This window comes from Phoxinus phoxinus (assembly GCF_949152265.1).
Source record: "Phoxinus phoxinus genome assembly, chromosome: 24".
NCBI classification, from domain to species: Eukaryota; Metazoa; Chordata; class Actinopteri; order Cypriniformes; family Leuciscidae; genus Phoxinus; species Phoxinus phoxinus.
The window spans coordinates 1,996,610-2,015,867 of NC_136899.1; the positions used below are offsets into that span (position 1 = coordinate 1,996,610).

The following is a 19,258-nucleotide window of genomic DNA, read 5'->3' on the forward strand; positions in this document are numbered from 1 at the left end:
TGACCCCTGAAGGTCACAGACGCACACTCACAGCAGAACACACACACACACACACACACACACACACACACACACACACACACACACACACACACACACACACACACAATAACTCGTTCAGACGCAGAGGCGCACGGATCAACATTAAAGTCACCATGAAATCAAACCTGCAGATCATTATCATTATTATTTTGAATCATGTTTCTGGTAATCTTGAATCAGAATAACTTCCCCTCCCTCTTCATCTCTTCTCTGATGACGAGGGCGGGGCTAGAACCTGTCACTCACATGAGATCAGCCAATAGCAAACCACAATCAATTCCTCACAGACACAATCAAGCCCCGCCCACATTTGTTCTTGTTCCAGAAGCGTTTCACTCGATATACGGAACAATAGGGAATAAAAAGGCTATCACAACAATTTCATAACATATTTAATGTGTTCAATATGAGACTCTATGATCTACTAAACCAGATCACATGATCAAGATAACCACAAAACTTGAATAAAATGACATTAAAGCTACACTGTGTAGTATTTTCTCCCATCTAGTGGTGAAATTGTATATGACTACCAACTGAATATTTCTTTCTAGCCCCTCCCACTCCGAGGGCGTTTTAACTCCTACGATGGACGGATTATTCCAAGATTAACATGGCTTCCAGTGATGAGGTTACCTAGACGTCTTCTAGCGTTATGCACAGCCATGCTATAGTTAGCCAAGCAACTATACAACTTTGAATTTACACAAATTACCCGTCGAGAAGAAAGCAGGCAACTTCGGCGACATGGGCTCTGTATGTTTACAGCATTAAAGGCGAGAAAAATTAACATAACACATGAACGTAGCCTATCTACTGTAGGCCTACCTAATGTTTATCCAAAGGAATCGATATTGAATCAAGATCAGAATCAAATCACAAGAATTTAATTTAAATTGTGATATTTCTGTCAAGCAATAATTAAAACAGTAGCATAGTCATAGTACCATGTAAACAGTGTGTTGTCACTAAACTTAATCAAAAATTCTGTTTAGTCACCAAATGTTTTTTTTACACCCCCCCCCCACACACTATATGAATAATATGATATGATAATAATATGAATATAAATCACCCAAACACACGTGAACGACCTCAGTCTTTTATTATGACATTACTGTACGTCCCTTTACAGAAGTTCTGGCTCGTTCTCATGAACATCTGATCACATGATTCACACGTTTATCGACAGAATGAAGGTTTATTAAGGAATATGGAAAATCACGTCTTGCATAATTGATGAACTTTGACCCGAGTTGAGCAGAATAATGACACTAGTCTTCTGCTTTACACATGAAACTGAGTTAGTGTTGCAAAATTCACCAGTTATTCTCCGGTTTATTACCGTGAATCTGAATCATTGTATAAAGCGCTACAGAAATAAAGATTTCTCTGTTGTTGTGGAACAATTCAAACCTTTAAATGTTGTTAGAGACATTTATCTTACACAATCAGTTCAATGGTTTAATTAAAGTGTTAATGCATTACTACAGAACATCTGTCATTGCAATTTATTATTTTAATAGTCAGGCATTCTTCATTTATTATGCAACTACACTCTAAAAAATGCTGGGTTGTTTCAACCAAATTTTGGGTCAAATATGGACAAACCCAAACGTTGGGTTAAAAATGTAATTTAAAAATGTAACCCAACGGCTGGGTTTGTCCATATTTGACCCATTGAAACAACCCAGCATTTTTTAGAGTGTATTAAATAATTTGAGTAGCTAATATTTTATAATATGACTGCATTGAGAGTAATGATCTGTAGATGTGGTGTATTAATAAAAGTGTGTGTTTATGGATCATAGTTTACAGTCGTTGAGAAGTTGATCTTCCAGCGCAGTGTATCTGAGCATCAGCGGCGCGTACACCTGCAAACACAGAAAACACACGTCACACACACGTCACACACACACACACACACACACACTCATGTTTTGTTCTGTATTTGATTTGACTACGGCATCTTCAGTTGTCCTTGAGGACTTTATTACAAGCATATGCTAATATCTCGATGAGCGTCGGGAAAAGGCATTCTGAGACCCTGGATCTCAAACCCAGTCTGGAGCCGCACGGGTATATCTGTGGCAATAGCAACTATACATTATACGGGTCAAAATGATCCATTTTTCTTTTATGCCAAAAATCATGAGGATATTAAGATCATGTTCCATGAAGATATTTAGTAAATGTCCTACCGTAAATATATAAAACATGTATTTTTGTGAGTGAATGCAGCACAATCGTAAACATAAATGCACAACTTTAAAGGAGATTTTCTCAATGTTTAAATTTTTTTGCTCCTCAGATTCCAGATTTTCAATAGTTGTGTCTCGACCAAATATTGTCCTATCCTAACACACCACACATCAATGGAGAGATTATTTATTCAGCCAAAAGTCCCCAAAAATTGACCCATGTGACTGGTTTTGTGGTCCATCGTCACATATGATAAAAACACCAATGATTAATAAATTATTAAATAGGTTAATAATAATAATAGCAATAACAATTATTTCATGTATGTTTGATTATTATTTATTATTATAGCTATTTTAATGATTATTTATTCTAAATGTTTTTACAATTATCATTGTTTTTAAGTTGAATGAATATTAATTATTCGTGTTCTTTTTCTTATTATTAGCATAATTATTATATTTGTTTAATGATTATTAATTATTATACTTTTTATAATTATTATTATTATATTTAAGTTGACTGATTATTTATTATCCTTTAAAACATTTATAATGATATATTATATATATAATTTTTAATAATTATATGTATATTTATCATATTTATGATTATTTATCATTCATTTTTTTATAATTATTATTATATTTCACCTTAATGATTATTACTATAATTATTCCATAATGATACTAATAATAATTATTGTATTTAGGTTTAATTATTTTTGTTCTTTTTATTTATTAATTAGTTTATTGATATATTATTAACACTTTTTGGGCATTGAGTCAAATACAGACCGATGTATAATCAGCTTCTCTCTGAACTCCAGCGTGTCACATTCACATGCGTGCGCCGCCTACAGTGCTGTCTATGTAGGGATCCAGACTTTATATCCACTGAAGTGTGTACTCGGATCAATACTGGACAAGTACACCGGCTGGAATAAAATAATCATCAGGATTTATGAATGGTCGTCTCGTGCGCTCAGGGAAGGTTTGTTAGACCGACTCCATCATGTTTTCTCCCTCGGAAAATTGCTTTCCGGCCCTTGACATGATCTATTGATTGTGTGTGTGTGTGTGTGTGTGTGTGTGTGTGTGTGTGTGTGACATGTGTACAGCATTAATGCAACTGAGGATGAGGAGTTTACAGGTCAAGAGCAACTCACAATATTACAGAGTCAGCAAAAACTCAAACTTACAACTCAGAATCAGCGCTTTATCGGTGAAAAATTAGAATATAATGCAAAAGTTAATTTATTCCAGTAATTCAACTTAAGGCATTTTTTTTTTTACTTTTTATGTCATTATTTTTACTTTTTTAAAAAACTTTTTCTAACATAATTGGACTTTTTATTTCATATTTATGATTTAGAATAAGTCCAAATTATGCGATAAAAAGTCAAATTAACATACTAAATCATAATGACATACTACTGTAAAAGAAAACTATGAGACATAAGTCAATTATGAGAAAAGTTGAAAATTCATAATTTCAACTTTGTCTCACAATTTTGGCATTTTATATCATAATTTTTACTTTTTTATCTCCTTAGTATGCCATAATGTCAAGTTTTAATCACATACTTAAGATAATTGTGATTTTTGTGTCATAATTATGATTTACCAAAGTATGTTTTTTTTTTTTTTTTCATGTGGCGGAAAAGCATAAATATCAAATGCAAAAGTGACTAAAAAGTTTTGGAAGTTAGAATATGTTGCATAGTACAATTAACTTTTTACGAAAATTTCCATATATTTCACTTTGTTTCTGGATATTAATATGTCAAAGACGTTAAGAGAGTAATTTATCTAAAAATTATAATTCTGTCATCACTTACTGAGTTATTAACATGAGTTTATATGATTTGTGTCGAGCTCAAACCAGAAGAGAACAGCGCGACTCTCGCGTTTTATTATATTCCTCTGGATCCAAGGCTTTCAGGACAACGACTTATAGTGTCTGATCTCTAATATTAACCTTCAGCGTTCTGACAGAAAACAGATCGTAATGTTTCTTGTCCAAACTCATGCATAGTAATGAGCTCTAAGAGCAGTGCATGATGGGACATTTCTGTTCAATTTGCCTTTTGCTAAATAGAGCTGTCAATCTTTAGCTGTAATCGGGAAGCTAGTTAAACCGCTGGACCACCAAAAAAAACTAAATATAATATAAACGATTCATAATAACAAATCATACTTGTACTCTGACATATTAATATCCAGAAACAAAGTGAAATTTCCATTAAAAAATGTCACTGTACTTTGCAATATATTCTAACTTCCAAAAACTCAAAACTTACTCCCCTTCCTCTATTATTAAATAGAATAACTAATTCAAACATAAGTATTTAAATAGGCTAATATAATTATAATAAAATTACTTGAATAATATAATTATAATAAAATAATTTTAATATAATTATAGGCTAATACGCATTTATAAATAAATACATATATAAATACTTACAATATTTAAATAAATGTAAATGCATAACTTTAAATGCATTTAATAAATACATTAAAATGCAATAAATATATAAACAAATTAATTATTTAATGCATTTAAACAAATTACATTTTAAAAGAAATTAAATAAATACATTTAAATGCAATAAATAAATGTAAATGCATTTAAACAAGTGAATTTAAATGCATTTCAACAAATTACTTTAATAAATTCAAATGCATTCAAGAAATACATTTAAATGTAAAAAAATAATGATTTAATAATTAAATAAACCTTTTCTGCAAAAATAAATATAATGACCGATAGTGTGCATATGCGTGATGTTGAATTAAGAGAAAAACACACACACACACACACACACACACACACACACACACACACACACACACACACACACACACACACAGAGACCCGAACCAGGAGCTCTCGAGGTACACACACACACACACACACACACACACACACACACACACACACACACACATAAACAGAGACCCGAACCAGGAGCTCTCGAGGTACACACACACACACACACACACACACACGCGCACACACACACACACACACGATAACACGACATCAGTCTAATATGTTCTGTCGAGTACGAGTGCATTATGTTCCTCCTGCATGTTCATGAAGTCTAATAGTGTGTGTAGAGCTTCCTATGATCCAGCGCTCCATGAAAGAGTCCTTGTCTAAAGCGGCGCTGGGCTCGTCCCGGACTGACCAGAGAGGAGAGACGTCATTATCCACACAATCGTCTCTGTAAACGAGGAGACGCGTTTAATGAAGACGCAGTGACTCATAAAGAGAGTTCAGCGGGTGTAAACACACGAGCCGCGCGGCGGGAAAAGGTCACAGTGACTCCGGTTTCTCTAATAACAGCAGAGAGTTCTCTTCAGGACTCAGCAGTACAGAGCCGCTGTTACTACACTATATATGAGGATTTAAAGACGCATGTTAACATGTGATCATGAGAAAGTTCTCCTCTATATCAGTGTCAGTGTTCCTGAACTCCTGAAACGCCTCCATTGTAGTCTCGAGTTTCTTCCGGGAACGAACACGCCACAATATTCCTCATTATAATAATACATACGCAGAGTAAAGGGGCGGGGCCTGGTTGAGTTAGTTAGTAGTGTGTTAAACTGGTGGTTATTGGAAGGGGCGGGACTTTCCCAAACATACTCGAAGCGCTCGACCAATCACAACACACTGCTCCAGCCGACCAATCAGAGCACAGTGTGCTTTTCAGAAGGCGGGGCTTCATAGAGACAGGAAGTAAACAGAGCGTTACTGACAGACTGGGAAGAGAGGAGCCGCAACATTCAAGCAGGAGAACCTGTTCTAGTCGAGACAAACAACAGCAAAACTTTGAATAGGGAAAAATATGGACCTTTAAATAAACGGAATTTACAACAACAACGTCAATCCATTATGTCCGGTTCATGAATGAATGATTCCTTTGAGTCGATGAATCAATTCCTGTGTGTGTGTGTGTGTGTACCTCGAGAGCTCCTGGTTCGGGTCTCTGTTTGTGTGTGTGTGTGTGTGTGTGTGTATGCCTGTACCTCGAGAGCTCCTGGTTCGGGTCTCTGTTTATATGTATATGTGTGTGTGTGTGTGTGTGTGTGTGTGTGTGTGTGTACCACGAGAGCTCCTGGTTCGGGTCTCTGTTTATGTGTGTGTGTGTGTGTGTGTGTGTGTGTGTGTGTGTGTGTGTGTGTGTGTGTGCGTGTGTGTGTGTGCGTGTGTACCTCGAGAGCTCCTGGTTCGGGTCTCACGGCCAGCTGTGGATCAGGAGCGCTTCGGGTCGTCTCTGAGAAAGATTGTCCCGTTTCTGCCATCAGACCTGAGGAACACAGACACCGTCACTGAACACACACGATCACTGAACACACACGATCACTGAACACACACGATCACTGAACACACACCATCACTGAACACACACCATCACTGAACACACACCATCACTGAACACACACGATCACTGAACACAGACACGATCACTGAACACACACCATCACTGAACACACACCATCACTGAACACACACCATCACTGAACACACACACCATCACTGAACACACACACCATCACTGAACACACACCATCACTGAACACACACCATCACTGAACACACACCATCACTGAACACACACCATCACTGAACACACACCATCACACACACCATCACTGAACACACACCATCACTGAACACACACCATCACTGAACACACACCATCACTGAACACACACCATCACTGAACACACACCATCACTGAACACACACCATCACTGAACACACACCATCACTGAACACACACCATCACTGAACACACACCATCACTGAACACACACCATCACTGAACACACACCATCACTGAACACACACCATCACTGAACACACACACCATCACTGAACACACACCATCACTGAACACACACCATCACTGAACACACACCATCACTGAACACACACCACCACTGAACACACACACCATCACTGAACACACACACCATCACTGAACACACACCATCACTGAACACACACCATCACTGAACACACACCATCACTGAACACACACCACCACTGAACACACACACCATCACTGAACACACACACCATCACTGAACACACACCATCACTGAACACACACACCATCACTGAACACACACCACCACTGAACACACACACCATCACTGAACACACACACCATCACTGAACACACACCATCACTGAACACACACCATCACTGAACACACACCATCACTGAACACACACCATCACTGAACACACACCATCACTGAACACACACCATCACTGAACACACACCATCACTGAACACACACCATCACTGAACACACACACCATCAAACACTGAGGAGAGAATGACAGGATCACAGTGGGATATATTAAAAATATTGGGTTTGTGTGTGTTTATAAGAGTTAATGGAATAGAATAAATCACAATCCAAATTTCATTTTATGGAATAGAGCAGATCAGACAAATACAATAGTTTAAATAAATAAATAGGCAAGTTTTACAGAGCTTCGTTGTCTTTTTTAGAGCTTTTAACAATAATCACCATCTAAAGTTGATCTAAATTCACCCTCTAGATTCATACAAAGTGTTCATGAAGTTTGCAATCTATCTTTCACTTCTACTACCAGTTCATGTTTTCATGTTGCCTGGAGAAATCCATAAATTTCCTGTCGTTTCATATAATCAATAGCTGCTACTTTTTCCTTTGGGAAACTTGATATATATGAAAGAAAAAGCAGTTTATCTCTGAAGTCAAAGGACTTGATAAACCCAAAAATGTGTGACGGTTAAATCCAGTGGTTTCATTGTCCAAATCAAACATGAAAAGTATTATTACTACATTTTTTTTGGGGTGTGATGATAATCACCAACTTTCAGACCAACAGTGATATTCATATCTGATGTCTTCATGACACAATGCTCAAGTGAAGCTGTGGAACACACTCCAGTGCATCACGGGATCTAGAAGAGCAGAATAATGAGAAGGACGGAGACATGAAGGCCTGAAAGGATTATTGAACCGAGTGATTTGCTCACGAGAGAATGCAATGACCCGTGTCCAGGAGACGGCGTCCATATGATCTCATGCCATATTACAGCGAGAGTTGCTCTGCCTTATTAAATCATAGACAAAAGCAAACAAGACCCAGAATAAGGCACCAGTGGACTCATCACTGACCTTTCGTAGGAGTGGACAGTGAACTCTCTCACACACACACACGCGCACACACACAGATTCCACAGCTTGTTAGGATTTCTCAGAAGTTGAGAACTAATGAGGCTTTATAGCGACTAACACAGTTTCTCTTCCAGCTCGCAGGCGTTGCGTCATCATCAGACGCTGTACGGGACACTCCACGCTCACTATAGACCAGATTACATTTGAGTTGCTTATGTCAGAGAGATTTCAGACACTTTATCTTGACAGACCAGACTTGGAATTTGAATCTTTACAATTACACAATTTAAATAAATTGTATTTAAATTATGTAAAATAATATAATAAAAAAAATTAATCAAATTAAATAAATAAAATAATATAATAAAAAAAATTAATCAAATTAAATAAATAAAATTATTATAATAAAATGATTGGAATTATATTATTATAATACGTAAGAAAAAAAAAATGCATTTATCCAAAAAAACTTAAATGCATTCAAACAAATTACATTTAAATACATTTAAAACCAATTACATTTTTTTAATGCATTTAACCAAATAAATGCAATAATAAATCAATTTAAATGCATTTAACCAAACAAACTTATATTCATTTAAATAAATAAAATTTAAATGCATTTGAACACATTGATTTAAATGCATTTAAACAAAAAACATTTTCAATGCATTTAACCAAATAAATGGAAATGCATTTAAACATAAATGGTTTAATAAATAAATAAAGGCAAATGCATGTAAATAAATAGCTCACGTGACTGGCTCTTATCTAAGGATTGCAGCATGCAGGTTGTGTATTAACCATATTAATATTATGCCAATCATACTAACGGCAGTGCTAATGTCTCTGTGCAGGTGTGACACACGTCCAGAAACACTGGTCACTGCAGCAGCTCTGACGGCCGGCAGCACACACAATAAATCACCACAGGCGATTAAATCCAGCGGCAGACGTAATGAAAATGGACTAGTGTTGACGTGAGCGAGCGTTGACTGTCCATCCGGTGTCTGGAGTCAGAAGACCGGCGCTATAAAGGCCTTCAGTTACGACTGATCAGCGGGTCCACCGCTCGAGGCGTCGCTTCTTTACTGACTCACCACAACATAACGAGTGTGAACGCATGATTAATCCGGCTAATGGATCATAATCTAATAGAGTTTGGGAAACTGATTCAGACCACATCCGTCACGAACTCAATCTCTCGTATCCTGATAAAAAGCTCTTATGTTTCACACTGCAGAGGAAAAGCAACAGCATTTCATTTGATCAGACCTTTTTTTGACTGTTCGCAACACATTTTACTTCTGTAAAGAATGAATAAAAAAAATCATGCATTCACACACATCCACTATCCTGCATTCACACACACGCACTATCATGCATTCACACACACGCACTATCATGCATTCACACACACGCACTATCATGCATTCACACACACGCACTATCATGCATTCACACACATTCACTATCATGCATTCACACACATCCACTATCATGCATTCACACACATCCACTATCATGCATTCACACACACGCACTATCATGCATTCACACACATCCACTATCATGCATTCACACACATCCACTATCATGCATTCACACACACACCTACTATCATGCATTCACACACACGCACTATCATGCATTCACACACACACCTACTATCATGCATTCACACACACGCACTATCATGCATTCACACACATCCACTATCATGCATTCACACACACATCCACTATCATGCATTCACACACACGCACTATCATGCATTCACACACACATCCACTATCCTGCATTCACACACATCCACTATCCTGCATTCACACACACATCCACTATCATGCATTCACACACATCCACTATCCTGCATTCACACACATCCACTATCCTGCATTCACACACATCTACTATCATGCATTCACACACATCCACTATCATGCATTCACACACACCCACTATCATGCATTCACACACATCCACTATCCTGCATTCACACACACATCCACTATCATGCATTCACACACATCCACTATCCTGCATTCACACACATCCACTATCCTGCATTCACACACACATCCACTATCATGCATTCACACACATCCACTATCCTGCATTCACACACATCCACTATCATGCATTCACACACATCCACTATCATGCATTCACACACATCCACTATCATGCATTCACACACACACCTACTATCATGCATTCACACACACGCACTATCATGCATTCACACACACACCTACTATCATGCATTCACACACACGCACTATCATGCATTCACACACATCCACTATCATGCATTCACACACACATCCACTATCATGCATTCACACACACGCACTATCATGCATTCACACACACATCCACTATCCTGCATTCACACACATCCACTATCCTGCATTCACACACACATCCACTATCATGCATTCACACACATCCACTATCCTGCATTCACACACATCCACTATCCTGCATTCACACACATCTACTATCATGCATTCACACACATCCACTATCATGCATTCACACACACGCACTATCATGCATTCACACACATCTACTATCCTGCATTCACACACATCCACTATCATGCATTCACACACATCCACTATCCTGCATTCACACACACCCACTATCATGCATTCACACACACGCACTATCCTGCATTCACACACATCTACTATCCTGCATTCACACACATCTACTATCATGCATTCACACACATCCACTATCATGCATTCACACACACGCACTATCATGCATTCACACACGCACTATCATGCATTCACACACATCTACTATCCTGCATTCACACACATCCACTATCATGCATTCACACACACGCACTATCCTGCATTCACACACATGCACTATCATGCATTCACAGACACACATCACTATCACTTCTATGCAAATATATTACCCAAGCAAAGGGATGCAGACGATCTGAGAGTCTCTTCTCACAAATAATAAAAGGTCACTGTCTGGATTAATGCATGATAAGAATAATTTGTAAACCTTCAGATTTACGGGAATCCAACGATCTACGCGATGACGCAGAGTCAGTAATGTGTGTTTGTATGAAGCAGAAAGTCTTCATCATCCAGACAGAGATTAAAGTCTCATGCGTGTGTTTGATTCTGGTAATGAAGCACTGAAGAGCGACTGGCTTTTAAACGACCCTCTCCATCACATCATATTAACATGATCAGACTGCATCTCGGCCCGCACACACTCGAGAGCAGAACACATCATTAGCGGAGCTAAACGAGCTTCCTCTGGACGGTCAGATCGATGCGGGACGTCAGAGACGGAGACAGTTATGCAGATATTCTGGCCAGTTGGTGAAGCATCACTCGTTGTTTCTAGTAACTGTCTGGGGTGCCAAATATAACAATTTTGGCAGATTTACCTAAATACATATTTAATAAAACATTAAAATGTCTAATTTATCATATATATTACATCATTTATCATATTTTATAGTATGTATATTATATTATTATAGTATGCATATACTGTATGTTATAAAGTATTTTTCATGCATTAGTACCTATAAATAAAATAAAATAAAAAATAATAAAAATAAATAAAAGAAAATAATAAAAGAAAAAAACTATTACCTATAAATATAAATCTATTTCTATTATATACAAAAAATATTTAAGCAAATGCATATGGATTTATATTTAATGTTTAAATGAAAATTTTAATTACGTTTACATTTAATACATTAATAGGATAATTTATACATTAAAATACAGCATTATCTTATAAAATGTGAATCTGGTAGCCTACATAATCCTTCAACTAGCATACCGGTATATAAAACATTTAAATAATATAAAATAATAAAAAATAAACTATTACATATAAATCTTAAATCTATTTTTGACCAAATGTAAATATTAAATCAAAATGTAAAAAAAATATATATATTTTAATTATTTAATTATTAAATTATTTAAAAAATTTAAATGTTAATTACATTTAATGATAATGACTTGCATATTAATCTAATTAATATATTCATATATTAATTAAAATACATAAAAATGAGACATTTGAAATGGCATTATCTTATAAAATGTAAATCCTGCAAATCTCCCTTCAATTAGATCTAGTGATTAAGGTTAATATGTGGTCTCTATGGAGGCTGTGGATTGACCAATCAGACGACAGGACCAGAATGATCTGTGTTATAATATAATAAGCATAACGTGTGTTTACCGTGCAGGGCTCTGTAAGCGCAGCCCAGACCGGCAGAGTTCGGCACGTCGATGGTGTAAACCGGAGCGTTGAACACATCAGACAGAACCTGTAGAGTTGAGATATGAACATTAGTCCTGACACACTGGTCAGATGCACCATGAGGAGGATATTACGCTATAACTAAACTCATATTCATACATTTTTATTTATTTGGATGGGACCGTGCATATTGATGAATAGTTGATGTAAATACGCCGGATTTAGCACAATGCTAATTTCCATCCGTAGTCCCAGACATAGAAAAACAAACAAACAAACAAAAAACATACATAACTAACAGACATATAACGCTAAAGAGCTTAATTCATACAAGTACCTATACTATATAAAGTGCTTGATATAATAATTATTTAAAATGCCTGTGTAGGTATCCCAAAGTGTTATAAATATATAAATCTACATATCTGAAAGTGCACATTTTAAAGTGCATATGCATAGTTCTTAATGTTCACAGTTTTGATTATTATTCAGACATCTTTTAATCCATGTGATCAGGGTTGCAGTGATAACAACAGCGTCCTGAAATCATACCTGTAAAATGTCCTTGTTAGACGACGCTCCTCCTGTGGCCAGCACTCGAGTGCCCTGAACTACAGCAGAGAGAGAGGGATTTATAGTTATATATCATCATAAACTACACTTACTGCCTGTGACAACTGACTAGATTAATAGACAGATCATAACAGAAGAGCTGCGAGCGGTGTGTGTGTGTGTGTGTGTGTGTGAGTAACATGCCAGACATCAGTCATGTTAACACTGCCATCACAGGCTGAATCAGACATAAAACATTATGTTATGCTAATTAAAGCAGAATTCAGCTGCATAAAGCATATCAACAAATGTTATGCAATATAATGGCACATAAAAAGGAAAATCACTGCAGATCCAAACCATAAAATGATTGCACCTGTAAAATGTGAGTACCACGAGGAACAGATCTGAGATCAACAAACTGCATCTTAATAATAATAATAATAATAATAATTCATTACATTTATATAGCGCTTTTCTGGACACTCAAAGCGCTTTACATAGAAGGGGGGGAATCTCCTCAACCACCACCAGTGTGCGGCATCATCTGGATGATGCGACGGCAGCCATATTGCGCCAGAACGCCCACCACACACCAGCTTACTGGTGGAGAGGAGACAGTGATGAAGCCAATCAGTGTATATAGGAGGATGATTAGGAGGCCATGATGGACAGAGGCAACTGGGCAAATTTGGGCAATAATAGAGAACATGAACCTGATAATCAGAAAGTGATGGAGATTTTATATATACATATATATATTTATATAAATATATAGAACAACACATGCGGTTTGATTCCTCATAAGCAAACACTGCAGGAGAAGTCTCTGGTTCGGCTTTTCCCAGCATTCCTGCATTTCCTCCGCATAAAAAGACTGACGGAATGATTAAGATCAGCCTCATTTGCATCCATTAAATATTCACGAGACTCTTTCCTAAGAGTGTGTGTTTCTGCACATTTCTCAGATCTACAGGTGCTGCTGAAGACGAAACACACACACACACACACACACACACACACACACACACACACACACACACACACACACACACACACACACACACACACACACACACACACACACACACACACACACACACACACACACACACACACACACACACACACACACACACACACACAGACCTATAGGTGATGTTGAAGACGGACACACGGACACACACACTCAGACTTACAGGTGCTGCTGAAGACAGACAGACACACACACACACACACTCAGACCTACATGTGCTGCTAAAGACAGACGGACACACACACACACACACACTCAGACCTACATGTGCTGCTAAAGACAGACGGACACACACACACACACACACTCAGACCTACATGTGCTGCTAAAGACAGACGGACACACACACATACACACACACACACACACACTCAGACCTACATGTGCTGCTAAAGACGGACAGACACACACACACACACACACACACACACACACACACACACACACACACACACACACACACACACACACACTCAGACCTACAGGTGCTGCTAAAGACAGACGGACACACACACACACACACACACACACACACACTCAGACCTACATGTGCTGCTAAAGACGGACAGACACACACACACACACACACACACACACACACACACACACACACACACACACACACACTCAGACCTACAGGTGCTGCTAAAGACAGACGGACACACACACACACACACACACACACACACACACTCAGATCTACAGGTGCTGCTAAAGACAGACGGACACACACACACACACTCAGACCTACATGTGCTGCTAAAGACAGACGGACACACACACACACACACACACACTCAGACCTACATGTGCTGCTAAAGACAGACGGACACACACACATACACACACACACACACTCAGACCTACATGTGCTGCTAAAGACGGACAGACACACACACTCAGACCTACAGGTGCTGCTGAAGACGGACACACACACACACACACACACACTCAGACCTACAGGTGCTGCTGAAGACGGACACACACACACACACACACTCAGACCTACATGTGCTGCTAAAGACGGACGGACGGACACACACACACACACTCAGATCTACAGGTGCTGCTGAAGACGGACACACACACACACACACACACACACTCAGACCTACATGTGCTGCTAAAGACAGATGGACACACACACACACACACACACACACACCCTCGCTGTATAATCCAGAGTCTATCAGCATGTATTGTGTTACTCCTACACATGAATATAACACCAATCATAAGAAAGAAAGAAAGAAACCCAGAGTATATTTACATAATTTTAAAACCTGCACATAATTTCCATAATAATAATAATCAATTTTTACTTGAGTATACAAATAGTTATATAAGAACAGTATACAGTAAAGTTTTGTTTTAATTCACTTTTATGCATTAGACCAATTAAAAAAATTCCAAAAGCAACGAGTGAAAATATGTAAATCTCCACGGCCGTGTCAGTGTGACGGCACTCATTACACATGTGAAAAGTGGTTTAAAAACATTTTAATGCGAATTAAAGCTTTTTTTTACATTAAGACTTTAAGGACACCCTGAAAGCAATAAAGAAAGAAATGTATATTAAAAGCAAAAATAAATGTAAACGTAAATCTTACTTATAAATGAAATATAAATGCAACTAAAGTATGCAATAATTATACATAATTGAAATGTGAATGCCTTCCATTTGGATTTATAATTAACATTCTGATCATTCAAATTTACATTAAGCGAAATTTCATATTTAAATTCATTTTAAAATAATAAATGTTTTTATACAATACAGATATTCAACAGAATTAATAATTCTGACTCCAGACTCTAGACCATTAATATCTTTATTATGAATTTAGTGTAGAGCTGAGCAATGATTAATCTCAAAAATAAAATACAAAATAAAAGTTTGTTTACTAATACATGTGTGTGTGTATTGTTTATAGTTATTTTATAAATACACACATGCATGTATATATTTAATAAATATTTGCATGCATATATTTATATAATATATAAATATTTCATATATAAATAACACATTTTTCTTAAATATATACATGCATGTGTGTGTATTTATATTTACAAAATAACTATACACAGTACACACACATATATTAGTAAACAAACTTTTATTTTGGATGCGATATGCTAATTTAGTGAGATCTCCATCCATATGAGTCAAAGTAAACTGTGAGGGGGTGTGGCCATCTTCCTCATCTTCCTCATCATCAATGCCTTCTTACAGGGATAGATTGCAGAGCACATATATATTCAGGACAGAGCGAATCATACGGACACACACAGAATGAATCACGTTATTTATTGATCAATAATGCAAATGCGCTCCGCATGCATCTCATATCCGGCGCCGGCGCCGTGCTTCTCAGTCAACAAGCTTCTGCTGTGCTGTGTTCATGCATTGAAACGCATCCATGCGTCTGCAGTCTCATTGAGATGTTAGTGTTGACTACAGAGCCTGCATGTGCATTATTGATGAGTATTGACAGACGTGTCCAGCGTGACTCTGGCTAAACCCTGGTCAGAACACAGCTGACCTGCGGATGAGAGCGAGTTCACATCACACCATCGCCCGCGGCAACACCAAATGTCAAAACACCGTCGGCACAAATCGACACACAACGTTCCTGTCTGATAAAAGACTAACTGAGAATCCTCCCTCAGGTCTGGAAATATCTGAGAGAACATACAGTGTGTGTGGAAGAGATGCTGGGGGCTTAGTTTAGTCTTTTCACAAGATGTAAAATAAGTCTCCGATGTCCACAGAGTGTGTGTGTGAAGTTTTAGCTCAAAATACCCCACAGATGTTTTTATATAGCATGTTAAAGTTGTCACTTTTTGAGGGTGAGCAAAAACACACAGTTTTGTGTCTGTCCCTTTAAATGCAAATGAGCTGCTGTTCCCGGCACAGGGGGCGGAGCTTCAAGAGCTTGTGTTCTTTTACCACACACACACACACGCACAAGTGACAACATGTAGAAGCAACAGGACATTTCTGAATGGTTAGTTGATGAATTTATGCAGCTTATGTGTAGTTATCTTCTAGTCATTGATTAACATATTCTGTCTTGATAATCTATAAATCATGTTCAGGGGGCGGGGTTTATGTAAATTTTAGGGTTGTTGATGTCACTAACCCGCGAGGAATGTCGTGTAGTTCCTACCAGCCGTTTGTTGTAGTCCTTAAAAAGCGATTTCTTTAAAAGCAAATATCTCCCTTTGCTCTGAACTTTGAGCGTTGTAACTTTGCAGATGTTGTTTATGATCAAACAGCAACATTACACACTAACTACAGTAAGAAAACACAACATTACACACTAACTACAGTAAGAAAACACAACATTACACACTAACTACAGTTAGAAAAGTCAAATCATAATCAAACACCCCTTTAAAAAAAACTACAAAATGAATATATATATTTTTTTTTTAATGCATTTCAAATTTAGATATAACTGCTGTATATTAGAATTAATTTAAGGCATGCACTTTATATTTTTGGTATTAATTTCTGTATTTTTTAACGTGTAAACTGTTTTTAATCTCTTGTTTGTTATTTGTTGTCTTTTTTCATCTATTGTATTGTTGTAAAAAAACTGACTGAAAAAAAAAAAAATGACAAAAAACACTTTCCAATAAGGTTTCATTTGTTAACATTAGTTCAAATACTTCTACAGCATGCATTAATCTTAGTTAATATTAATCTCAACATTTATTAATATTATTAAGATTAAAATTTGCTTCTGTTATTATTAAGTACTAACATGAACATTTTTATTCACCAACGTAAAAAAATGTGCATTAATGCTGAAAAAAAGTTGTTGCTCATTGTTAGCTAATGCATTAACTGAAGTTAACTAATGAGAGATTATTGTAAAGCGTTACAGAAATATTGAACGCAGCGAGATAAAAACTGTAATGAGACTAAACTTCAAAACATGAAGTGTGTGATGCAGACAGTCAAACATCAAAACATGATCGTCTACATTTACACATCAATGACGCCTAATGAGTGATCAGAAACTTTGATCTAATATTTATGGAGGAACGCAGGAAAAACATTACATTCTAAAATGGTTCAAAAAATGCATGATGCCATGAAGAGTATTTATTTTATTTATATATAATATACACTATCAATCAAAAGTTTGGGGTCTGTACGATTTTTTTAATGCGTTTAAAATCTCGTCCGCTCACCAACGCTGCATTTATTTGACAAAAAATACGGTCAAAATAAAAATGTAAAATAATATTTCAATGTAAATCAGCAGTTTTCTATGTGTATATTATAGGAAAATATAATTTATTCCAGTGATCAAAGCTGAATTTTCAGCAATTTTCAGCAAAATAAAATAAAAATATATATAAATATAGCTGCAAGCAGCGATTACGGGCCCAAGCCGGTGGCACCACCACCCCGGCACTAAAGGCACCGAGGTGGCGGTGCCACCGGCTTGGGCCCTCCATCGCTGCTTGCAGCTATATTTATATATATATATATATATATATATATATATAAAAACGCCACCCCGGTGCCTTTCGGGTTCCTGTGCACGACGGGCAATAACGTAACTCCGCTTTGACTGCCGAGAAGAAGTCTGCTTTAGAGCTTGCATCAGTGTGGGTTCTGCAAAAGTGCGCATCGAGGGCACATATAAGAAAAAAAATTGTATATATACATATATATATATACCGGTATGTGTGTATTTTAAAAATATAAGATCGGATCAGATCGGATCGAATCGAATCGAATCGAATAATGATAATCGATTCAAGATCTTGAGAATCGGAAACGAATCGATTCTTGAAATTTGAATCGATACCCAGCACTACTCACACACACACACACACACACACACACACAGTTTAAAAGCAAAAAAAATGTATCCAACCTCATTTAAAAACAGTCTGTCGGTGCCATCTTTTGGACATTCATCATGTTGCATTGGTTTTAATT

The 19,258-nt window shown here is 37.0% G+C and overlaps 1 protein-coding gene across 3 annotated transcripts in view; it reads right to left on the reverse strand.

Annotated features, from left to right (window-relative positions):
* Positions 1–1,125: 1,125 nt before the first annotated feature.
* xylb (xylulokinase homolog (H. influenzae)) overlaps positions 1,126–19,258 on the reverse strand; it is a 36,370-nt gene continuing 18,237 nt past the window's right edge. The window contains exons 16-20 of one of the 3 annotated variants that reach the window (XR_013796345.1): positions 13,257–13,315; positions 12,684–12,771; positions 6,468–6,562; positions 1,771–1,916; positions 1,126–1,611 (exon numbers count right to left, since the gene is read on the reverse strand). Coding sequence is in view for 2 of the 3 variants with exons in the window: in XM_079602036.1 (XP_079458162.1) it covers positions 1,848–1,916; positions 6,468–6,562; positions 12,684–12,771; positions 13,257–13,315 (311 nt within the window). In the remaining variant the exon portion in view is untranslated. Of the gene's footprint in view, positions 1,917–6,467; positions 6,563–12,683; positions 12,772–13,256; positions 13,316–19,258 lie in introns of all 3 variants that reach the window. The other 2 variants (XM_079602036.1, XM_079602037.1) reach the window with 2 other exon arrangements.